We start from the raw sequence: 25871 nt of genomic DNA on the forward strand, positions 1-25871 counted from the left end.
CTGTGTCCAAAACCAATCCCTATCTTAAACAACTCCTGCTCTAAACAGGTTATGGCTGAGCGGCACTCCAATTCATCAGGGACCAGCACCAGTAGTTTTTTTTTTGTTGTTGTTGTTGTTTAAAGGAGTATTCCGCCCCTAGACATCTTATGCCCTATTCAAAGGATAGGGGATAAGATGTCTGATCACATGACACAGCTACAATTATAAAACATATGGATGTAGCGGTGCTGATATGAAACAGATGGCACTGTAGGGCTAGTGATGATGAATATGCATTATATGAGGGAAAAAAACTGACATTTATCACAAATTCCCAGTATAGATGACAACTAGCTTACCAATTGGCATCCAATCATTGGTACCTCCACAGATCACAAAAATGGAGGTCTCGTTCCCAAAGTGAATGTGTTGGCAGCATGTATGCTTGGACACTGCTCTATTCACTCTCTGTGGGAGTTCTGAACACAGCCAAATACAGCACTCAGCAATGTTCAAAAGTCTCAGTATGCAACTGCTCCATTCACTTTATGACAAGGGACCTCTGTTCTTATGATTGGTGGGGCTGAGTAAGAAAATTGTTGCAAATGCATCTCCCAAAAAAGATATCCTCCAGCTTCTCTGGTTGCCTAGGTTACACATCTCACCCTTTACTGTATTATTTTACTAGTCAGATTTGTCCTACAAGGCTCTAGATTGGAACCTAACCAGATAATCCATCATTTAATTACAGATAGCGCTGCTATAAATAGGAAAAGATACTCACACTCTCTTTGCCATTTACCACTCACAATTCACTGCTCTGAATACGAATTTTAAGAGGAAAATATGAATTAAAAAATTGTAGTAAAAGTAAAAACGATAGTAATATTTTCCCTCCCATCCAGTAGACTGTCGTTTTCATTACAGCCATGTCGTATGTACCACAGCAGTGAAAGCTTCTCACAGTTCTGCTTATGTGAGACTTCGTGGTATTTCTAGCTGGATACTTTCTCTATATACAATACTCTTCTACACAGGTTTATATCACTGTACCTGCACCTCTCTGTCTCCATACTTCTGGGGGTTTTTGCTATTTTGAGACTTTTTCCTCAGCTTCTTCAGCTCAGACTGACATTTCTCAATAGACTCTGACTTGGAACGATGCTCAACTTGATATTTTTTCAGTGTCGCCTGGGAAGAGAGAAGGAAACACTATCTGTTAAAAATGACAATCCCCTGATACCAAGAAGGTGAAACACGTATGACAATAGACAATGTAACAGAACGGAAGGGAAACTACGCACGGTTAGATACTTAATGTCTAACTCCAGCTTGTGTTCCAGTTGAGCCAAGAGTTCGGAGTGGAAAAGTTTAAGCTGGAAAAAAAAGTTAGAAATATATTAGTTTTCGTCCAATAACATTCTATTGTACAACAACAGATTTCTCTGGCCAATTTTTGTTTCAGACAGATACCAGCCAATCACAGCAAAGATTTAATTTTAACAGAGAAATAAAAGCCGAGTTGGGATTGGTTGTTTTTTTTTATGTCTGAGACAAAAATCTGACACATCCCCCATGTAGGCTCTAATAGCAGCTATAATGGTTGTCACCCAGGTTTGTAAAACCAGATTGTACCAAAATGACGTGATTTCCTTAAATAAACATGACCGAGTCCTTAGCCACCTATATGCACATTACTTGCACAGAGATTTATGTACATATGTTATCCATATAGCAAGGATATAGATATCCACACCAAACGAAAAAAGTCAGCAGCACTCCAAAAATAAAGGTGAGTAGGGTTTAATGACCTGACATCAAAGCGATATGTATAGAAATTCAGTTGCAGTCCCTGAAATCAGTGTAACAGGAATGGGTTTTAAGAATTTTGCTAAAACGCTCAACAATCCAATGAATATTTTCATAGTAGAATGTTGAAATGACAGCACTCACCACTTCTTGCTTATTCTTTCTTCTTCATTAGAAGTACTTCACACATAGTGGGGGGGGGGGTACAGAAAAAGGCTACAGCGCTGTTTCGCACCTGCTTTGCTTTGTCGGGCCTCAGAGCGCAAGCAGGAAATATGAAGGCTACAGCGCCGTTTCGCAACAGCTTGTGCTTCGTTGGGCCTCTACGAGGCCCGACGAAGCACAAGCAGGTGCGAAACGGCGCTGTAGCCTTATTCTGTACCACCCACCCACTATGTGTGTCTCCCCCTGAAAATATGAAGTACTTCTAATAAAGAAGAAAGAATAAGCAAGAAGTGGTGAGTGCCGTCATTTCAACATTCTACTGTGAAAACGTTTCCTTTACTCTGCATATTTGATGACTGAGCAAGTTGAAGACTCGGCAAGTTATACTTCCCTACGTACCTATTGTCCATTGAGTGACAGAAGTAAGGGCTGTGCCAGACTTCCTTTTGTTCGTTACTCTACATTAATCCAATAAATAGGACAGACAAGCAGTTTCTAGGCTGTACCTGCCCCTTTTTCAGGATAGTTATACCACATGCAGTCTAGATCAAAAACTGTTCTTTTTTTTTCTTTTCACTTTTGTCAATGAAGAGGCTGGATTCTCAGGTGTGTCCCTGTATACTGTGTGCTGGTGATGTTGGTTGGGTGCCCTTGGTGTTGTAGTGGTGCAGATAACCAGACACAGGTAAACGAGGGGTCGGTGCAATGCAAGTTTACTTGTAAAACTTCATATGCAAACAGGAGTAACAGTTGGTTTGACAATGTCCCAGGCTGTAGGCACTGCAATGGTTTCTATTGTGTACAGAGGAGCAGTGTTTGTTGCAGTGTATCAGTAACTAAATTGACTTGACTTGGAAAAGGACTGACTTGTTTAGGAAAGTTCTGGACACAGCAGTCGCGTCTATCCCAGGACATTAATTGATAATTGTGTCAAATTTGAAAGAGATAGCAGAAAAAGGAAACCAGGAGATGGATCGCGCTGACGCTGATGAACACCATTCACAGGATTTCTCCTCCAATACAACACATGCAACACATTTCAAAGTCGTTATGGCGGTTTTATCAGGTATTGCATGTGTGGTATTGAACAAACTCACCTGTGAGGTGAAATCCTGTGAATGGTGTTTATCATTGGTAGCGCGATCCATCTCCCCATTTCCTTTTTCTTGTATCTTTTTCAATCTTGAATGTAGTGGACTATGGACACCCTATCAGTGTAGGCTTGGTATTGAACTTGGTTTCTCTCCAAACGCGTACTCGGCTCGTGTTAAAGGGGTAGCCTAATGGAATACAATTTTTTGTAAAACAACTGGTGCCAGAAAGTTAAGCAGATTTGTAAATTAATTCTATATAAAAATCTTAATCCTTCCATTACTTATCAGCTGCTGTATTCTCCGCAATTCTTTTTGAATTTCTTTTTTGTCTGACCACAGTGCTCTCTGCAGACACCTCTGTCCATGTCAGGAACTGTCCAGAGCAGGAGCAAATGACCATAGCAATCCTCTACTGCTCTGGACAGTTACTGACATGAACAGAGGTGTCAGCAGAGAGCACTGTGGTCAGACAGAAAATAACTATATCACTTCCTCTGTAGTATACAGCAGCTGAGTATTGGAAGGATAAAGATTTTTTAATAAAAGTAATTTACAAATCTTACTTACTGCCACCAGTTGATTTAAATGGGCACTGTCAGATACAAAAACTGTTGTAAAGCATGTAAAACCAATAGGTTTTGCAATTGCTTTCATTAGAAATTTTTCAGTATTTCATACTGAAAAAGCCAGTCAAACAACTGCCCCCCCTTCCTGCTTGGACACATACTAGTCCTGCTGTGTCCATGCCTCATCACCTATGTCATGGACACACTTCCTTGATTGACAGCTGTGAGCGCAGGGCTCACAGCTGGAGGAAAAATCATCCCACTGTCATCTTGTGTCCCGTTACTGTCAGTGAGGACAAGCTGGGAGTTGTAGTTTTGCTAATGCAAGGGGAGATGTGAGCAGACAGCATACTGAGGGAGGGGGGTGGAGATCTGCACAGTGAGGCCACACCCCCTCCCTTTGAGAGTAATTCAGACTAGTGAGCTAAATTAAAAGTGTAATAAAAAATTTAAAAAAAGTGCATGGTCAGGATTAGGTACTGAGTGATATAAAAAAACAAATATATGATTTATGCATCTGACGGGTACGCTTGAAAGAAAAAAAAATTCCACCCGAGTACCCCTTTAACTTAGTGATAGGTGAGCCAGGCCTTATATGAACTTCCCTTCATTACATCTGACATGTGATTCTTGCCCTTAAAGGGCACCTATCTCTAGTGTAACCTCTGCATTACATGTGTGTGTAGTGCTTTAACCCTTGTTACACCTTGCAGTGTCGGATATATAGGGCAGAATACAAATTTTCCTGACATAAAGGCACAGACATTTATCCACCACCCAGGACTACTACACGTTGTGGGACTTTACACATGTTTCCATGGGGTCTTAGGCTAGACTGAAGACAGGTAAGTAATGTGTATTTTGTTACTTTGTAGCATATTTTTTGTTACTTTTGTTACTATTACCTTAGCAGGCTGTATTTATTTATTTATTTTAATCTCATAAAACCCTTTAACTATCAATTTGTGTTAATTCAGGAAAAACAAGGTTTAGTGGCTTGGAAGAATTGCTTTCTTTTGTTATATCAGAAGTACTGAGTAAATGTTTTCCTACTGAGCATTCCTATGTGCATGTTTTTCTACAGCAGCTGTGGCACACTATCACATGGGACAGACATAAACCTCCAGAATCATGTCCTATGTCATTATGTTTCTGGGCTTCTTTAGTAGAACACAAAGGAAAAATAAATAGTGTATATTTTCTTAATAGTTAACAATCCCTAATCCATTAGCTGAGTGTGAAGCTTCTTTATAGCAGCAATAACGTAATTACAATGGAGCCCTGACATCACACTGTAATTACTGCAACCAGAAGGCTTGTACAGAGCCGAGATAGCACAACAAACATCAGACGAGACCTAGATGAATAAACATTTGGTAGGTGCATACCAAGCAATACCATTACTGTATATGCAATTTTTGGAATTTCTCCCTTTAGAAATTGGAATCGTCTTCTAATAATCTGCAATGGGAATCTTCTGATAACAATCCTCACCAGCTAAATACAGGTCTTTATTGTCTGTGAATATACTCACTCCAGAATATACGCTTCATGGAACACTTGCAATGTAACAAACATAGTTATGAAATCATATTCACATATATACAGGGGGAAGACGCAATACAAAGAGGGAGTGTACCAAAGTACAACCCCCCGTTGCATTGCGTCTTCCCCTGTCAGTATGATGCTCCAATAAAGAAGAAAATTAGCTGGAATTGGTGATTGTCGCTATTCATTTCTCATGTTGATCCTTTGAACTGTTTCTCCATGATAGCAGAGCACCACGATCAGCTATTGACTATCATGCTCCTATCATATGTATCTGGTGCTGTGATGGATTGCATTGCCTTTTTTTTTACTAGTACCCTTTTTAACTATAATTAAGCATAGAGAAAAACTATAGAAGGTACTTACAACTTCCTCGAGCTGGACTTGGATTTGTCGATGGACTTCAGCCATTTGAAACAAAGTGTCACCTGTAAATATCAGCCATAAAGATTAGTAAATCTACCACAGATCACATGATGTTAAACAACAGAAGAAAGCTGAGAGGTTACCTACAGGGATATCCAGTGATACCTCATTGGGGAAACCACCCAAAATTGCATTGACTAGTAAACAGGCCACAGTATACAAGAAATGTACCCGTATATTGCAGTCATACGTTTGTAACTTTCTTTAGTGGGTTTATTTCCTGAATACAGCATTTTATAGGCAGTCATGAACAGAGAGGCAAGGCCTTGGCTCTGCTTTGTCATCGGGGAGAAAGACATTGTAGCCCTGGGGTATAGCTGACTGATTCCTCTCTGACTGTTTGTGGGAGGATTGCATTAAAATACATGAAATCCTGATCTACCAGGTACATCAGTTTGCGGGTAGGGGTTAATAGTGTGGACATTTCCATATATGGTAGTGCCAAAATATATTTTTGCAGTTTGGACTTTTTTTTCTTTTTTTGGGGAAAAAAGGGAAATGGGGGTAATTTGAATCCATTATTACACCCTACCTCTGACAGGCTGTAAAAGTAGATTTTACATGGCAGCCATGATCAGCACCAGTGAATGTGTTGTGGGGGTGCCGATTGAATTGAAGGACCCTCACGCAGGAACAGTCAGTATTAACAGTGGCATGTAGATGGTTAAATGACTGGCCACAGTGATAGCACCGATGCAGATGTCAGTTACTGAAAGCAGCCGCCATCCTACAGGTATGGAGAATCCAGAGCTCTTTCTTGATACTGCTCTTTTTTGATTGTACAGATTTTTTTGTTGTTTTCCTATTTAATGGAACAGAATATAACTATTGGTAGAAATGTTCTGTGTGATATTACTACAGCTAATTTAGAACCAAAAGTAATATGGGACAGATCAAAATTGCAGCCATGTCAGCACCAGCTACACACTGTTACCCTCCTGAGCAGAAATAAAGATGAATATTGTTTCCAACTGTTTTTACCCTAATTATGACATTCTTGTGGCTCAACGTGACTCAGATTATCTTTTAGTTCCATTCCATTTAAGAAGACTAAGACATAACTAATCACTTACTCCCACATTGCTGAAATACTCCGGCAGAGATGCCGATGTCTGGATACATTATAACATTATAATATCGCTTATAACAACAAGTTGTAGTCTTCCGCAGGGGGTATACTTCAGAGAACTGAGGTCATTACTCAGTGTATACATGTGGCTTGGAAAACAATATTGCTTCTTAGAAGGTGATAAGGAAATTGACAATGAAGAATAACATGACTCACTGTAGACCTGCAATGAGCTTAGTGCTGGAAGTACCAGTTACAGTCTAGTACTTTACAATAGAGAACATTTAGGGGAATTCCTACTTACCAGTATTATTAGACTATATTGGTTTATAATAAGTTTATTACGGTCCCTCACTCAACTTGTGTCTCATGCATAATGTACTTTTCTTATATTTGCCCTTTCTAAGCTCTTTTCTATGGCACTTTTTAAGTTTGATAAACGGTGAATAATATCAGAATTCATAAATCTCCTTTTAGGGTATGTCACGTGTGACACAGGAGCAGTCTATATGTCACTGCCGAGTAGCTTTTGCGCTGCTTCCAGTTTGAAGTATATGTTATGTGAACAGACCTTGCATAGTTAGAACGGTGGTGCTACCCATCACCAAAAAACAGTGTTAGCTAACCTTATGGGTTACCATTTAGTAAGCAAAACTAGTGTAAAAGTCACAGCCAGTAGCAGTTTCCTGCATTGATCTCTGATTAACTTGTACACAAAAGATACACCCTCTGGGGAACTACAAGTCTAGGTACATTAAACATTGTGGAGAAGCATTTGGGTGCTATTTGTATTTCCCAGCTGTGTCCATTGGTTCCCCCATTGCATTTCCCTATTGAATAAGACACAAATTAGAAAGATTTAAAAATGTAGGCCCCCATGTGCCCCAAAATCAGCAGATGCCAGATATTTTACTGTAGAGGCCCCTAAATTATTGACATGCTAATAATGGTAGTAAACTTCCTACATTTCTGGCTCATTTGTATATAGAAAAGTAACTGTAGGGAGTGCAAATGTTGTGGCTGCACCCAGGCCTAAGAACCAATTGGTGCCCAAAAGATCCCTCTGCCTTATTGCAGGATAAAGTACAGATGGGATTTAGAGCCATGCTACAGATTTTACTTTAGGGCCCAGGAACTTAAAGGGGTATTCCGGGCAAAAACATTTTATCCCCTATCCAAAGGATAGGGGATAAGATGTCTGATCGCAGGGGGCCCGCTGCTGAGACGCCCCCGTGATCTCCCTGCACACCCGCATTCTATGCGGGTGCTGAATCTCCAGTTTCGGAAATGTGGTAGCTTGGGGGTGTAGGGTGTATGGGGTGTAGATGTGCGGTACTTTAATGGGGTCTGTTCAACCCTTTCTACTCGTGACACCAGGGTGAGGGCTCCTCTGTAATTCTTGTCCTACCGCCACCCTTCCCAAGAGCAATAGGAAGGTATGAAATAATTGAATGTCCACAACCGGAGAGTTTTCTGAAAACAGTTGGAACTTTTACTGAAGATTTTATGCAAGCTTTATAACCGGAACAGTCTCTGTACAAGTAAAGTTAGATATTGACAGTGGTTGGGACCTTAAGCGTTTTAGAGTCCGTAGACTGATATGCGCTGTTCCGCTGGATTTAGGGGATTTAGTTGAGGTCCAGCAGTCACACTAGCTTTAGCTCATGCTGAGTTCACGCTGAGGCCAGCAGGCTTCTGGCCTAGCTTGTCTTTGTAAGTTGCGCAGATCCGTCCAAATAGTCCAGCATCCACGAGAGCAGCAACCCAAGAGAGAGCGATCATTGGCTGCAGCTCCCTTATATGGGCAGGGGCTGGCCTTAAGCTGATTGGTCCAATACTTCTGTCAATTACTTCTGGGTAATCATGTGACCCAAGGACCTCCAAAGATCTTCCAACATACTATAGAGGAATTAACATAGTCACATGACTGAAGGTCCTGCGATGCTACCAAGGTAAGCATACTAATATACATTATATTAAATATATAGATTTAAACATTACAAAATTAGAAAAGAAAAGGCGACTAGGGTCTGTCCCAACTGGGGGACCCTACCTGAACGTAGTAACTCTGATTTTGGGGACCACCATACAAGGCACGGTATCCAATACGGTACCGGGACACCACAGAAACCTCCGCCCCCTCCGTCACACGCCCTCCCATAGACATGAATGGAGGGGGCGTGGCGTGACGTCACGTCCCCAGTCCAGGAAACCCGGAGGTTTCCGAAACTGGAGATTCAGCACCCGCATAGAATGCGGGTGCTGCAGGGAGATCGCGGGGGGTCTCAGCAGCAGGCCCCCCGTGATAAGACATCTTATCCCCTATTGGATAGGGGATAAAATGTTTTTGCCCGGAATACCCCTTACAGCTATGTCTCTATCTTTAGACCTCAGTAACCTGAAAAAAATAGCTTGTCATTCAGGTGTTGTCTTAGTACTGCAGGCAATACTGTTTGTTTACTCCTGACACAAATTGTATGCCAACCTAAACTTTACTACACACTTTACTTACCGTCACTATAGGGTCATTTTGGTTTCTGAACTAGAAGCTTTATGTTCTCTGATGGTAATTTATGTTACTCTGGAGATGAGTCAGTGGAGAAATAAAATTCATGTGGTCTGTGTATCAGCACTTCCTAACAATCGTTGCCTCAATACCCAACAAGTTGTCTTAGTGATACATTGCCTCATACAAATATTATTTACAAATTCATGTTCAGTATAATACTATGTTTCCTACAGTAAAATCATTGTTGTCCTGTAGTGGCTACAGATCCGGTAGTAGTTAAACAGCTCAGGGTATGCTAGCATATAGTTTTCTTGAATTACATTGAATCTAAAAGGCTTGATAGCAGTTCATATGTAGTTTATTTTATGGCTGTTATTATTACGCTTGTAAAAAAAAAGTGTATGATACTTAGTTTGGATTAAATATGGTTGTTCTATGCAAAAAATGGTTCACAATTAAAGTGTCTGTCATTTCAAAAAAAATTTGATATGTCACAGACACATTTTAAAAGTTTTGATCGGTCGGGGTCTCAGTAGAACAAGCAGAGAGAAGCGGTAGCGCTCTTTACTCCCTAGCTCACAGCTATGTTCGTTCTGACCTCATAATAAGTCATTGGAGTCATCCTATGAAACAGTTATGACATAAACTGCTACAAGTTGAGAAGTGAATTGCGCTACCGGCCCATGATCCTCAAGTTACATCAGAGAATCACGAAAAAAACACTAAGACTTAACTTTTAATATAAACCAGGCTAAAAGGGAAACCAAAAACTTAGGTCCCAAAACATCAATCACAAAAATAAACAAAAATTATTGTAAAGTAATTTGTCCCTGTAGTCACAATGCCTACCCCCAATCAGGATCAAAAACAAGGACTAAGAAAAATCAAATATATCTATTAGACCGGTCCAAATCATAGTAAAGATATAATACCAAATATAACAAATTCTGATTCGGTCACCTGACTAAGGGTCAGTATAATGTCAAGGTTAGAGAGGGGGAAAGGAGCTAAAGGGATATGTTAGGCCAAAAAGTAGCAATAGGCCGCTAGCCTGGCATCTCCCTATAATGCCCTCTCACTAAGACCTACCCCTAGGCGGAGTTTACGCCCTGATAAGGGCGGCCCCGCTCCGGAACCTAAACCTCTCCTGATCCTATATACCCTATAATAAGAAGTATAGAGGAAGGGGACTCTCTATCTCACTGGGGTACCCTGAATAGCTTAGAGCAGGGGTGTCAAACTCAAATTCATCGGGGACTGCATCAGCAGTTTGGTCACCCTCAAAGGGCCGGTTGTATCTGTAGGACTCCTCTCCCCCCCCCCCACATACCGTATATGCCGGCGTATAAGACGACTGGGTGTATAAGACGACCCCCAACTTTTACAGTTAAAATGTAGAGTTTGGGATATACTCGCCATATAAGACTACCCCTTCTACCGCAATGTACAGTACCTTGTAGTTCCCCCCACATTAGGTAGGCAGCATGTTCCCCCACATTAGTAGGCAGCATGTTCCCCCACATTAGGTTGGCAGTATAGTTCCCCCCACATTAGGTAGGCAGCATGTTCACCCACATTAGTTGGCAGCATGTTCCCCCACATTAGGTTGGCAGTATAGTTCTCCCCACATTAGGTTGGCAGTATAGTTCCCCCCACATTAGGTTGGCAGTATAGTTCCCCCCACATTAGTTGGCAGTATAGTTCACCCCACATTAGGTTGCCAGTATAGTTCCCCCCACATTAGGTAGGCAGTATAGTTCCCCCCACATTAGGTAGGCAGCATGTTCCCCCACATTAGTAGGCAGCATGTTCCCCCACATTAGGTTGGCAGTATAGTTCCCCCCACATTAGGTAGGCAGTATAGTTCCCCCCACATTAGGTAGGCAGCATGTTCCCCCACATTAGTTGGCAGCATGTTCCCCCACATTAGTTGGCAGTATAGTTCCCCCCACATTAGGTTGGCAGCACCCCCCCTCCCTCCCTCCCCACAGACATACAGCCTCCAGCCATATACAGTGTATGGTTGGAGGCTGTATGTCTGTGTGCTGCCCCCACTGTGATCCGGTCACCGCTCCTCCGGCTCGGGATCACAATCTACTGCTATGGCCTATGGACCATAGCAGTAGGTGCCAGGACCGGTCAAGCGGTGACCGGAACGCTGAAGAGAAGATGATAACGCGCCACTGGCCCTCCCGCGTCTCTATGGTTGTACGCACGGGACGTCACTGACCAGGAGGACCGAAGGAGGATCGCTAGAGGGCAGACGTTGGTGAAGGCTGGCGGCCGGCGGTGGCTACGCGGGCCACATGACGAGGTCTGGCGGGCCGGATTCGGCCCGCGGGCCTTGTGTTTGACACCCGTGGAGGATGGGGAGAGAGAGCCCTTCTAATATACCAATTGATGGATTAATTGGTGGGTGACCCTGTAGAAAGAGATGATAGGGCCACTATTATCACCAAGGGTAAGTCAGAGAGGTTACAATAAGTGAGTATATCGAAAGATAACCCTATAATATATATGGAGCCACTAGTTGGTTTATAGATATACCAGAGAGATCACACTAGGCAGTATATGTAGTATGCAAAGTTCTCCAATGTAAACGTATTTAGAGAAAATAATAACCTGGACAAATAATAATTATCCAGCAGTGCCAACAAGTAATAATTATCCAGTAGTACCAAATATAATGATAACAGCTTGAGGTATAATAAAGGGTGTGTCAAATGATGATACTTAGAACATTGCTGTATATGGACCACCAGAATCTATGCATATGACGCAGTAAAGCAAGATGACAACGCTATTATGCAATACTGGATATATTATAAAATAGCAATATAAAAAATATGAAAGTGATATTAACAATAGTGTCAGATGGTGATATTGACACACATAGACATGCTACAACATTAGTTAAGTTGTCAAATTACTGCCTGAATGTCAAACAAAAATAGCTCCAAAAAGATGGTGACTGAATTCAATGCTTATCAAAGCAAATGGACCGGTCTTTACAAAGGATGTCCAGAAAAAGTCCCATGTTGGACTGATGTATACATGTTTCACGCCCCCCTGCTCATCAGGGGACATTCTGGGGGCTAGATGCAGAGAAGAAGACAATCCTTGGATGGCCAGATGAAGAGCAGTGCAAGATGGTGGCAGGCTGCTAGTGACCAAGCTACATTATCCTTTAGGAGAACCCTGATATCTCAGAACCGTTTTTATAGATTCTCTAAGCCTAGAGTGTGGAGTAATATTGTAATATAATGAACAGATCTGAATGTTTGTAAATGTTGTTCCTCCTCATGATAAAACACCTCAAAGCTATCGTGATTTAAAGCTAAGCATTTCGTTTCAATATGAAGGTCACTTGGGCAACAAAAGGTGTTAATAAAACTAAGTAATCCTGGCATAAAGAGGGAGGCCACGGGAAATCCAGGCACCGACTGTCTGTGCACCTCTCACAATCCATTCTAGCACTAAGCAGGTTGCCAGGGCAGCAAAACGGGGAATGTGATTTAAATTAAGAAAAGCCGGGAGCTGGCAGAGTTGTCAAGGAAGGAACAGAGCAGACACTGACGGACGCTTCGTTTTACATTCCCCCTGCAGGAGCCACACTGTATTCTACATCCAAGCAGTTATATGTGAAAGGAGACAGTTAACAGGAATTTCTGGCACTCCGCAGGAAGGCAAAGCTTCCTGTTTAATCAGCTTGGTCATGAATCCCAGATCTTGAAGGGTCCTACACAGTATACTTACAAAACATAAAGAAGCTAAAAGCAAGCATGATGGCCATAGCTGGAGTGGTGCTGAATAAATAAATGAATACATGAAACTCACCCAGCTCTTTAGACCCTTGGCTAATGCTGGCAAGTTCCCCAAGTTTCACCAGGGCATCAAAATAACCTTTTGCTGCTACAGTGACTCCTGTAAAGAGAGAAAAAAAAGAAAAATGTCACCTTTGTAACTGTATAGGGGGCTCTGTTATGAGAGTACAATAGTACATCTCACTTGGCATGTTAGTTTGTAGCGTCTGGAAGTTAGACTTTTACTCTAGGGTAAATAATATCAATATTTGATTTCCACATAAATTAGTTTCATACATTTGTGACATCTTCTCAGTGACAACCATAATTACAGGGGGTCAACATTCTGCTTTCCACAGACCCCAAATGATAAATTATTGTTAAGCATTAATCCATAAACCTCTTCAGTGTTCCCTTGCTTCTTTGACTCTACCTGTATAAAACTGCTTATACATAATAGTCTTAAAGGGATACTCCACTGCTTTAGCGTTCGGAATATTTTGTCACCTGCGGCACGTGATGTCACAGCCACGCCCCCTCGTGATGACCACACACCCTCAATGCAAGCCTATGAGAGGGGCATGACAGCTGCCACGCCTCATCCCATAGACTTGCATTGAGGGGCGTGACCTGACATCATGAGGGGGCCTGGCCGTGATGTCACAAGCCTGGGCGCCCGCAAGAAACTAAGTGTGAACTCAAACTAAGACTTCAGTCATGGATGTCAAAATTGTTCCTTCGGACTTTCATGAGGTTCATGTTCAACAGGCTTCAATAATTACATTTTGGAAAGGAGGCTTAAACCATCCATTAACTAATCATTATCTATGTAGCGTGAATGTCTATAATGTTTGATGCAGAATGTAAGGAAATTAGTAAAGTGATAATAATGCAACTAAATGTGCCTAAATATACAAGTACTCCACAAAGGCATATTTAATGTACATTTTCAGCCAAATTGTGAAAACAACTAAGCTACAGAGAAGATACTTCCCAGGAAGACAGATAGATATGAGAGATGATGACCAATGATTAATAATGCACAGGAATGTGATTCACCCTTTAGGCACCATCTGGTAGTGACACAGCTTCCTGACAGCACAGGTTTCTCATCATAAAGTCACAGTTTGTCGGGGATTGTTTTTTGCACTATAATGAAATTATGGTCAAATAAGAACAATTCTCACAGCTTTGGTTCTGTGCACTAATTATGTGTGATCCCCCTACCTGCATTTGTATTGTGATTCATTTGTTTAAGTTCACTTCTTCAAGGGACAGCCCCGGTTTGTCTTTTTTTGATCTCTCACTACCTAGTTGCATCAACTAAATGTGCCCATACACCTTAGACTAAAGTCAATGGCCTCCTGACTCTCCATAAATGTTGTCTGAGTGGAGACAAGCATTTGGGCATGTTGGATTTTTACTGTCCCACCCTCCCTTCAGGAGAAAACATGAACGTTAGGCTGTGACAAATGTTTTATGTGGATGTTGGAAGAGATACCTGTCGACCAAATGTCAGTCGACAGTTATTAAAAATCCATTGCTGCCCTTGAGCTCTATTTACACCGGCATCAAATTTTCTGATATAAATAAAAAATACAATGCATTGTTGTATCTGTGGCACGATGGGCACAGGCAGCACCCTGTGGACCCATCTAACTTGAGATGAGTTGTACAGGTTCTGTTAACATGTCTGTAGTTTTGCCAGTACTTTTGCCAGCCACTTCTTTAAGACACATTTTTTTATGGACTCCTATTGCCTTTGTCTCCATGCTGTCTGTAAATAGATATACCAACTCAAAAACAGCAAAGCCCTGTGTGTACCCAGGGTCAGTATAACTATAAATACCAATTCCTTTTGGGGCTTCAGCCCGTAAGGGACTATTACCCTAGAACTAGGGACCCCCTATTAAAATGTATTCTTTCTTTGTTACTTCTTATTAAAATAGAAAAATCTTTGTGTAGAAAATAATACTAAATAGTGTATTAAAACACCACTTATAGTTTGGTAATTATGGACTGTGATGTTCTCTATATTTAATATAGGGGTTTATAGAATCAATCACTCCATATGCCAAAGTCCAATTTTAGATCCCTCTCTAGGACTTCTGTCTCCACTGTATTCACAGAGGAAAAGGAAATGCCAAGTAAAATACAGCGAGATAAGGTAAACTCCCCAGTACAGGTCGCCTGTCTAACACAGGAAGAACTACAGTGCCGCCTACAAAAAAATCTAAATAGACAAATCACCTGGTCCAGATGGCATTCACCCCCCGTTGTCTAAGGGAGTTAAGTAACGTAATAGACAGACCCCCAATTTCTAATATTCAAGGACTCTATAGTGACAGAGATGGTTCCCCAGGACTGTTGCATAGCAAATGTGGTGCCAATATTTAAAAAGGGGTCAAAAGGTGACCCCGGGAATTATAGACCTGTTTGTTTAACCTCTGTTGTATGTAAATTGTTTGAGGGTTTTCTGAGAGATGCTATTTTGGAGTATCTTGATAAAAATAAATGTATGACTCCATATCAGCATGGCTTTATGAGGGTCCTGTCACACTAACCTGATCAGCTCTTATGAGGAGGTGAGCTCCAGACTGGACCAGGGGCAATCGCTGGATATGAATGAGAAGGATTGGGCGGGGGGAGAATGTGTGTAAGTGGGTAAGTAACTGGTTCAGTGATAGGAAACAGAGAGTGGTTATTAATGGTACTTATTCTGATTGGGTGTCTTTTAGGCTGCTTTCACACTGCTGTTAGCGGGAGAAAAATTTGTGCTTGCAACATATTTTTCTCCCGCTATCTTCCGACAGAATAACGGCCGCAATAGCGAACGTCAGAGAATCCCATTCAAGTGAATGGGATCCTCTGTGCCCATTATGCCTCCCTTGGGCTCCGTCACACTAATGGCCATTAAAGGCAACATTTTTTTTTTTAAAAAGAGAGCTTTAACGGCCATTTGTAGCGGAGCCCAGCAGCAGTGTGAAATAGCCTTACTAGTGGGGTACAACAGGGGTCAGTTTTGGGTCCTATTCTATTTAATATATTTATTAATGACCTTATCAAGGGATTGTATAGGAAAGTAGCAATCTTTGCAGATAATACTAAACTCTGTAAAGTGGTTAACACAATAGAGGACAGTGCACTGTTACAAATGGATCTGGATAGGTTGGAGGTTTGGGCTGGGAAGTTGCAGATGACGTTCAACACTCACATAGAGAGGAAAAATCCAGGCTGGGATTATTTATTAAATGGGAGAACACAGGGGATGACTAACATGGAAATGCTAATTGCTGAGAAGCAATTGGATCAAAATACAAAATGTAGATGTGTGACCATGTCTGTTTTCTCTACTTGAATTGACATGAAAATGGACTTAGGGGTTGTTACGCCGAGCGCTCCGGGTTCCCGCTCCTCCCCGGAGCGCTCGCTTCACCTCCTCCGCTGCAGCGCCCCGGTCACGTCCTCTGACCCGGGGCGCTGCGATCCTGCTGCTAGCCGGGATGCGATTCGCGATGCGGGTAGCGCCCGCTCGCGATGCGCACCCCGGCTCTCCTACCTGACTCGCTCCCCGTCTGTTCTGTCCCGGCGCGCGCGGCCCCGCTCCCTAGGGCGCGCGCGCGCCGGGTCTCTGCGATTTAAAGGGCCACTGCGCCGCTGATTGGCGCAGTGGTTCCAATTAGAGTTATCACCTGTGCACTCCCTATATTACCTCACTTCCCTTGCACTCCCTTGCCGGATCTTGTTGCCTTAGTGCCAGTGAAAGCGTTCCTTGTGTGTCCCTTGCCAGTGTTTCCAGACCTTCTGCCGTTGCCCCTGACTACGATCCTTGCTGCCTGCCCCGACCTTCTGCTACGTCCGACCTTGCTTCTGCCTACTCCCTTGTACCGCGCCTATCTTCAGCAGCCAGAGAGGTGAGCCGTTGCTAGTGGATACGACCTGGTCACTACCGCCGCAGCAAGACCATCCCGCTTTGCGGCGGGCTCTGGTGAAAACCAGTAGTGGCTTAGAACCGGTCCACTAGCACGGTCCACGCCAATCCCTCTCTGGCACAGAGGGTCCACTACCTGCCAGCCGGCATCGTGACAGTAGATCCGGCCATGGATCCCGCTGAAGTTCCTCTGCCAGTTGTCGCTGACCTCACCACGGTGGTCGCCCAGCAGTCACAACAGATTGCGCAACAAGGCCAACAGCTGTCTCAACTGACCGTTATGCTACAACAGTTGCTACCACAGCTTCAGCAGTCATCTCCTCCGCCAGCTCCTGCACCTCCTCCGCAGCGAGTGGCCGCTCCTGGGATACGCTTATCCTTGCCGGATAAGTTTGATGGGGACTCTAAGTTTTGCCGTGGCTTCCTTTCCCAATGTTCCCTGCATCTGGAGATGATGTCGGACCTGTTTCCCACTGAAAGGTCTAAGGTGGCTTTCGTAGTCAGTCTTCTGTCCGGAAAAGCCCTGTCATGGGCCACACCGCTCTGGGACCGCAATGACCCCGTCACTGCCTCAGTACACTCCTTCTTCTCGGAAATCCGAAGTGTCTTTGAGGAACCTGCCCGAGCCTCTTCTGCTGAGACTGCCCTGTTGAACCTGGTCCAGGGTAATTCTTCCGTTGGCGAGTATGCCGTACAATTCCGTACACTTGCTTCAGAATTGTCCTGGAATAATGAGGCCCTCTGCGCGACCTTCAAAAAAGGCCTATCCAGCAACATTAAAGATGTTCTGGCCGCACGAGAAATTCCTGCTAATCTACATGAACTTATTCACCTAGCCACTCGCATTGACATGCGTTTTTCTGAAAGGCGTCAGGAACTCCGCCAAGATATGGACTCTGTTCGCACGAGGCGTTTCGTCTCCTCGGCTCCTCTCTCCTCTGGTCCCCTGCAATCTGTTTCTGTGCCTCCCGCCGTGGAGGCTATGCAGGTCGACCGGTCTCGCCTGACACCTCAAGAGAGGACACGACGCCGTATGGAGAACCTCTGCCTGTACTGTGCTAGTACCGAACACTTCCTGAGGGATTGTCCTATCCGTCCTCCCCGCCTGGAAAGACGTACGCTGACTCCGCACAAAGGCGAGACAGTCCTTGATGTCTACTCTGCTTCTCCACGTCTTACTGTGCCGGTGCGGATGTCTGCTTCTGCCTTCTCCTTCTCTACAGTGGCCTTCTTGGACTCTGGTTCTGCAGGAAATTTTATTTTGGCCTCTCTCGTCAACAGGTTCAACATCCCAGTGACCAGTCTCGCCAGACCCCTCTACATCAATTGTGTAAATAATGAAAGATTGGACTGTACCATACGTTTCCGCACGGAGCCCCTTCTTATGAGCATCGGATCTCATCATGAGAGGATTGAACTTTTGGTCCTCCCCAATTGCACCTCGGAGATTCTCCTTGGACTTCCCTGGCTTCAACTTCATTCCCCAACCCTGGATTGGTCCACTGGGGAGATCAAGAGTTGGGGGTCCTCTTGTTCCAAGAATTGTCTAAAACCGGTTCCCAGTAACCCTTGCCGTAACTCTGTGGTTCCTCCAGTAACCGGTCTCCCCAAGGCCTATATGGACTTCGCGGATGTTTTCTGCAAAAAACAAGCTGAGACTCTACCTCCTCACAGGCCTTATGATTGCCCTATCGACCTCCTCCCGGGTACTACTCCACCCCGGGGCAGAATTTATCCTCTCTCTGCCCCAGAGACTCTTGCCATGTCCGAATACGTCCAGGAGAATCTAAAAAGGGGCTTTATCCGTAAATCCTCCTCTCCTGCCGGAGCCGGATTTTTCTTTGTCTCCAAAAAAGATGGCTCCCTACGTCCTTGCATTGACTACCGCGGTCTTAATAAAATCACGGTTAAGAACCGCTACCCCTTACCCCTCATCTCTGAACTCTTTGATCGCCTCCAAGGTGCCCACATCTTCACTAAATTGGACTTAAGAGGCGCCTATAACCTCATCCGCATCAGAGAGGGGGACGAGTGGAAAACGGCATTTAACACCAGAGATGGACACTTTGAGTATCTGGTCATGCCCTTTGGACTGTGCAATGCCCCTGCCGTCTTCCAAGACTTTGTCAATGAAATTTTTCGTGATCTATTATACTCCTGTGTTGTGGTATATCTGGACGATATCCTAATTTTTTCTGCCAATCTAGAGGAACACCGCCGGCATGTCCGTATGGTTCTTCAGAGACTTCGGGACAACCAACTCTATGCCAAAATTGAGAAATGTCTGTTTGAATGCCAATCTCTTCCTTTTCTAGGATATTTGGTCTCTGGCCAGGGACTACAGATGGATCCAGACAAACTCTCTGCCGTCTTAAATTGGCCACGCCCCTCCGGACTCCGTGCTATCCAACGCTTTTTGGGGTTCGCCAATTATTACAGGCAATTTATTCCACATTTTTCTACCATTGTGGCTCCTATCGTGGCTTTAACCAAGAAAAATGCTGATCCCAAGTCCTGGCCTCCTCAAGCAGAAGACTCCTTTAAACAACTCAAGTCTGCCTTTTCTTCGGCTCCCGTGCTCTCCAGACCTGACCCTTCCAAACCCTTCCTATTGGAGGTTGATGCCTCCTCAGTAGGAGCTGGAGCTGTTCTTCTACAAAAAAATCCTTCCGGGCATGCTGTCACTTGTGGTTTTTTCTCTAGGACCTTCTCTCCAGCGGAGAGGAACTACTCCATCGGGGATCGAGAACTTCTAGCCATTAAATTAGCACTTGAGGAATGGAGGCATCTGCTGGAGGGATCAAGATTTCCTGTTATTATCTACACCGACCACAAGAACCTCTCCTACCTCCAGTCGGCCCAACGGCTGAATCCTCGCCAGGCCCGGTGGTCTCTGTTCTTTGCCCGATTTAATTTTGAGATTCACTTTCGTCCTGCCGATAAGAACATTAGAGCCGATGCTCTCTCTCGTTCCTCGGATGCCTCAGAAGTTGATCTCCCTCCGCAACACATCATTCCACCTGACTGCCTGATCTCCACTTCTCCTGCCTCCATCAGACAGACTCCTCCAGGAAAGACCTTTGTTTCTCCACGCCAACGCCTCGGAATCCTCAAATGGGGTCACTCCTCCCATCTCGCAGGTCATGCGGGCATCAAGAAATCTGTGCAACTCATCTCCCGCTTCTATTGGTGGCCAACTCTGGAGACGGATGTTGGGGACTTTGTGCGAGCCTGCACTATCTGTGCCCGGGATAAGACTCCTCGCCAGAAGCCCGCTGGTTTTCTTCATCCTCTGCCTGTCCCCGAACAGCCTTGGTCTCTGATTGGTATGGATTTTATTACTGATTTACCCCCTTCCCGTGGCAACACCGTTATTTGGGTGGTCGTTGATCGATTCTCCAAAATGGCACATTTCATTCCTCTTCCTGGTCTTCCTTCTGCGCCTCAGTTGGCTAAACAATTTTTTGTACACATTTTTCGTCTTCACGGGTTGCCTACGCAGATTGTCTCGGATAGAGGGGTCCAATTCGTGTCTAAATTCTGGAGAGCTCTCTGTAAACAACTCAAGATTAAATTAAATTTTTCCTCTGCATATCATCCCCAGTCCAATGGACAAGTAGAAAGAATTAACCAGATCCTGGGTGATTATTTGCGACATTTTGTTTCCTCCCGCCAGGATGACTGGGCAGATCTCCTTCCATGGGCCGAATTCTCGTATAACTTCAGGGTCTCTGAATCTTCCTCCAAATCCCCATTTTTCGTGGTGTACGGCCGTCACCCTCTTCCCCCCCTCCCTACCCCCTTGCCCTCTGGTCTGCCCGCTGTGGATGAAATTTCTCGTGACCTTTCCATTATATGGAGAGAGACCCAAAATTCTCTCTTACAGGCTTCTTCACGCATGAAGAGGTTCGCGGATAAGAAAAGAAGAGCTCCCCCCGTTTTTTCCCCTGGAGACAAGGTATGGCTCTCCGCTAAATATGTCCGCTTCCGTGTCCCTAGCTACAAGTTGGGACCACGCTATCTTGGTCCTTTCAAAATTCTGTGTCAAATTAATCCTGTCTCTTATAAACTTCTTCTTCCTCCTTCTCTTCGTATCCCTAATGCCTTTCACGTCTCTCTTCTCAAACCACTCATCCTCAACCGTTTTTCTCCCAAATCTGTTCCTCCCACTCCTGTTTCCGGCTCCTCGGACGTCTTCTCGGTCAAGGAGATTTTGGCTGCCAAAAAGGTCAGAGGAAAAAATTTTTTTTTAGTAGACTGGGAGGGTTGTGGTCCTGAAGAGAGATCCTGGGAGCCTGAGGACAACATCCTTGACAAAAGTCTGCTCCTCAGGTTCTCAGGCTCCAAGAAGAGGGGGAGACCCAAGGGGGGGGGTACTGTTACGCCGAGCGCTCCGGGTTCCCGCTCCTCCCCGGAGCGCTCGCTTCACCTCCTCCGCTGCAGCGCCCCGGTCACGTCCTCTGACCCGGGGCGCTGCGATCCTGCTGCTAGCCGGGATGCGATTCGCGATGCGGGTAGCGCCCGCTCGCGATGCGCACCCCGGCTCTCCTACCTGACTCGCTCCCCGTCTGTTCTGTCCCGGCGCGCGCGGCCCCGCTCCCTAGGGCGCGCGCGCGCCGGGTCTCTGCGATTTAAAGGGCCACTGCGCCGCTGATTGGCGCAGTGGTTCCAATTAGAGTTATCACCTGTGCACTCCCTATATTACCTCACTTCCCTTGCACTCCCTTGCCGGATCTTGTTGCCTTAGTGCCAGTGAAAGCGTTCCTTGTGTGTCCCTTGCCAGTGTTTCCAGACCTTCTGCCGTTGCCCCTGACTACGATCCTTGCTGCCTGCCCCGACCTTCTGCTACGTCCGACCTTGCTTCTGCCTACTCCCTTGTACCGCGCCTATCTTCAGCAGCCAGAGAGGTGAGCCGTTGCTAGTGGATACGACCTGGTCACTACCGCCGCAGCAAGACCATCCCGCTTTGCGGCGGGCTCTGGTGAAAACCAGTAGTGGCTTAGAACCGGTCCACTAGCACGGTCCACGCCAATCCCTCTCTGGCACAGAGGGTCCACTACCTGCCAGCCGGCATCGTGACAGGGGTCTTAGTTAACAGTAACTTTAGCTGTAGTGACCAATGTCGGGCAGCTGCTGCCAAGGCAAATAAAATCATGGGGTGCATCAATAGGGGCATAGATGCCCACGAGAAGGAAATAATCAAAATAACCAGAGTAATAAGGGGAATGGGAGGACTACAGTACCCAGAAAGATTATCAGAATTAGGGTTATTTAGTTTAGAAAAAAGAAGGCTTAGGGGTGACCTAATAACTATGTATAAATATATCAGGGGGCCGTACAGAGATCTCTCCATTACCTATTTATACCCAGGACTGTATCTATAACAAGGGGGTATCCTCTACGTTTAGAGGAAAAAGGTTTATACACCAGCACAGACGGGGCTCCATGTATCACAGTCTACTGTTGTCAGGCTCTGTTTCTTATCAAATGAGCACAGAATTAGGTCTTTGTCCAAGTTATCCCGATAGTAATGACATTATGTGTGATCTTTACTTTCACTGGCCACAGGGTGCCTTAGAGGACTCATGCAAAGAACCCTTTCTATCGTCCACTAGCCAACTGCACCTAGGAGTCAGGGAAGCTCATGTTTGTATATCCTTCATAGGCAAGAGATGGGTACCTGTCCCAGGAAGCCTGTTATCCTAAGATAATATTAGCACTATCTATTTTTTAAATAATCTTTTTTTTGCTCCCATGTGCTGCTTCTCTCCTCGTATGTTCTTTAAAGAAGAACTTCAGTGAAAAATGTTTTTAATCCCTTATGTCGGTGATGCCAGAATAAAAATAATAAACATTGACTTTCCACTGCTCCCCCAGAACCACCGATATCGCCGTCCTGTCCTCCGGCCCCGATCCTCTTTAGGCTTTGGTGCCTGACATATAATGCTGTGCCTCAGCCAGGCTGCAGTGTCATGTAACCAGTAAGAAGGTTGGGTCCGGACAATGCTGCTCAGCCTATCACCGGCCGAGGCCTAAGATTAGCTGAGCCGTAGTGTTACGTGTCGGTACAGCAAAATCAGCGTCAGGAAGGTAAGTTAATGTTTATTATTTTATTCCGTCAGCCTGGGCTTAAGGGATTAAACAAAAAAACAAAAAAACTTTTTTCACTGAAGTTCTCCTTTAATGCCTGAGTGAAATGTCATCTCCAACTAAGGACAAACACTACACATCTTCATCTCACCGCTGTCCATGTCAACTAAATTCTGCCTGTAAAGTCTGCAAGGCAACCAGAGTTTTTCGGATATCCAGTGTTATTTTCCTGGCTTTTTCAATAGGCATACATAGAGAAGAGCGAATCGAAGCTGACGAACCTAAATTCGTTACAACTTTCATGAAATATTGGATTTGCAATGAATGCGAATATCGCTGCAATTCTATCACGCAAATTGCTTCATTAAACTCCATTTACTGCGGAGCAGGCTCCAGGGCATCTAAAATGGCGAATCCACATGTCAGTACATGGGACAAGGAATGCTGGGAAAGCGGGAAGGCAAGGCGGGAAGGGAAGCAGGTGGGATAACCCTGAATCACATGCAGGATGCAGCCTATCAGCAGCCAGACACCCCTGTGATGTCACAGCCCTATATATTCGGTAGCCATTTTGCGGCTCGTCATATCATTCATTACACTGCAGAGAGATAGGACGGACATCGCTGTGTGTGTATGTGTGTTACACAGAAAAGCTTGTTTCAGCAGTGTTTCACCTCTTAGTCATCTCAGCCTTCTGCAGGACAGAGTACAGTGTATTTGCACAGAAATTAATTCTTACTGCAGCGATTAACCCCTCAGTCACTGTGTACAGCATTGTATTACAGAGAGGGGCAGAGTGCTGTGTGTTGCCTCAGCTGCAGAAACGTTTTCACAGGAGGGAGAAATAATTTTTTAGGGCAAATCTGTGTCTTTGTTCCACTACAACTGGTCTGCTGGTTATACTAGTCTGTAGACCGTATAATACATACCCAGCAGTCAATTCCTAATAGTCTGTGAAAGAGTGCAATTTTTTGTTTAGTACACAGCGATTGCGTGCTGCAGCACTGTTGTGTACTGCTGGTGTTGTACAAAAATAAATTTTTCAAGCGTACTGTAGCAAATTTTTCTGCCCTCATAAGAGCATACCACATACCTACATCTAAGTAGTGTACTATTTTGTACCTGTTAATCTGTCAAGGGCCTACATACTGTGAAAGGACAGCCAAAAGTAATTACCAGTTGGTGTTTTACTCCAATACATTTATTTAAACTTACTGTAGCGCATTTTTCTGTCCTCATAAGTGCATACCTTCATCTAAGTAGTGTACTATTTTAAACCTGTTAATCTGTCAAGGGCCTAGATACTGTGAAAATCCAGGCAAAAGTACTCACCGGCTGGTGTTTTTACTCAGATACTTTTTTAAGTGTACTGTAGTGCATGTTTCTGCCCTCATAAGTGCATACCACATACGTACAACTAAGCAGTGTTCTATTTTGTACCTGTTAATCTGTCAAGGGCCTAGATACTGTGAAAGGACAGTCAAAAGTACACACCTGCTGCTGTTTTAGACAAATACTCTTTTAAGCGTAGTATATGCCCTCATATATGCACTAAGTATGTCAGGCAGCGAAGTGCCAGGACATGCACAGAGGAGAGGCCTGAATTCATCAGGAAGAGATTGCAGCAGACTAGGGGCGAGTGGCAGCAGGAATAGCAGCAAGAGGCCTGAGCTCCCGGTATCAGCTAGCGGTCATGTCTCGACCAGCAACCCATCTGCAGTCATTGATTGGCTAACACGTTTATACACTTCATCAGAAGTGACATCTGATACCCCCAGTCAACAGTTGGTGGGTTCCTCAGACACAACCTTCAGTTGGCATGGCCCGGGAGCTGTCTCTGTCCTCCCATTGCCTCTGTCCTATGCTGTTCCCTCCCCTAAAGAAGTATCTTATGCTGTGGGTTCAGCTCCACTATTCAGTGAGGACGATCTAATAGAGGACAGTCAGCAGCTACTGCCCAGCCAAGAAGTGGAGGAGACAAATGCTGCTTCTCCCGCTAGGTGGGCAAGTAGTGATGAGGAGAGTAACGTGGGAGGCAGTGTTGCCAGGGTTCAGGGTCCTGAAGCAGACACTGCTGTGGAACCTGAGGAGGACATCAGTGATGTGCAGACACTTGTTGATGATGATGAAGCCAATCGCAATTGGGAACCGGGTGCAGGAGGGGCTTCATCATCATCAGGAGAAGAGAGTTGCAGGTTGCCCGTGAGGCAGTAGTTGAGCCAACAAGGTGGTAACATTGTTGGCAGTCAGTAGGGAGGCAGAAGTGGAAATTCTGAAGCCAAACATGCCCAGGGGAGACCACCTGCTTCGCGGCAGCCTACCTTCCCGGGAGGTAGCGGAACAGTGGATCCTGGAGACGGCGGCAGTAGCAGTAAATTAGTGCGGACTGTTGGTGGGAAAATCAGCTACTCCGCAGTGTGGCAGTTTTTCATCAAGCATCCGGAGGAGGTTTACATAGCCACATGCAAGATATGTGGGCAGAAGGTGAAGCAGTGGCCAGGGTCCAAATGTTGGCACCACGGCCCTGCGTCAACATATGATGCGCCACCATGAAGCGGCCTGGGAGAACCGTGGCTCCGATGTAGTGGTCCAGCGGTCCAGCCTGCTGCATCACCCAGTGTCCCGCCGCTCCTTCTTTCAGCCATAGTGTCATACCCTCCTTCTGTCGCTCTAGATGCTCCTGCTCCTCCTACTTTTAGTCAGCCATTCCGCCAACAATCCATCGGCGAAGCCATATTCAAGAGACAACAGTATGCGCCCACTCATCCAATGGCACAGAAGCTGAATGTGCTCCTGTCCAAGTTGCTGGTGCTTCAGTCCCACCCTTTTCACGTGGTGGATTCTGCACCTTTCAGAGAACTGATGGCTTGTGCCGAGCT

General features: G+C 44.8%; 1 protein-coding gene across 1 annotated transcript in view; it reads right to left on the reverse strand.

Moving 5' to 3' along the window:
* The window catches only part of LOC130293606 (brain-specific angiogenesis inhibitor 1-associated protein 2-like), a 177806-nt gene that overhangs the window by 89059 nt on the left and 62876 nt on the right, over positions 1-25871 (reverse strand). The window contains exons 4-7 of the mRNA XM_056542478.1: positions 13006-13092; positions 5531-5592; positions 1287-1358; positions 1036-1173 (exon numbers count right to left, since the gene is read on the reverse strand). Of these exons, the coding sequence (XP_056398453.1) occupies positions 1036-1173; positions 1287-1358; positions 5531-5592; positions 13006-13092 (359 nt within the window). The remainder of the gene's footprint in view (positions 1-1035; positions 1174-1286; positions 1359-5530; positions 5593-13005; positions 13093-25871) is intronic.

This window comes from Hyla sarda, chromosome 10 (assembly GCF_029499605.1).
Source record: "Hyla sarda isolate aHylSar1 chromosome 10, aHylSar1.hap1, whole genome shotgun sequence".
Lineage (NCBI taxonomy): Eukaryota > Metazoa > Chordata > Amphibia > Anura > Hylidae > Hyla > Hyla sarda.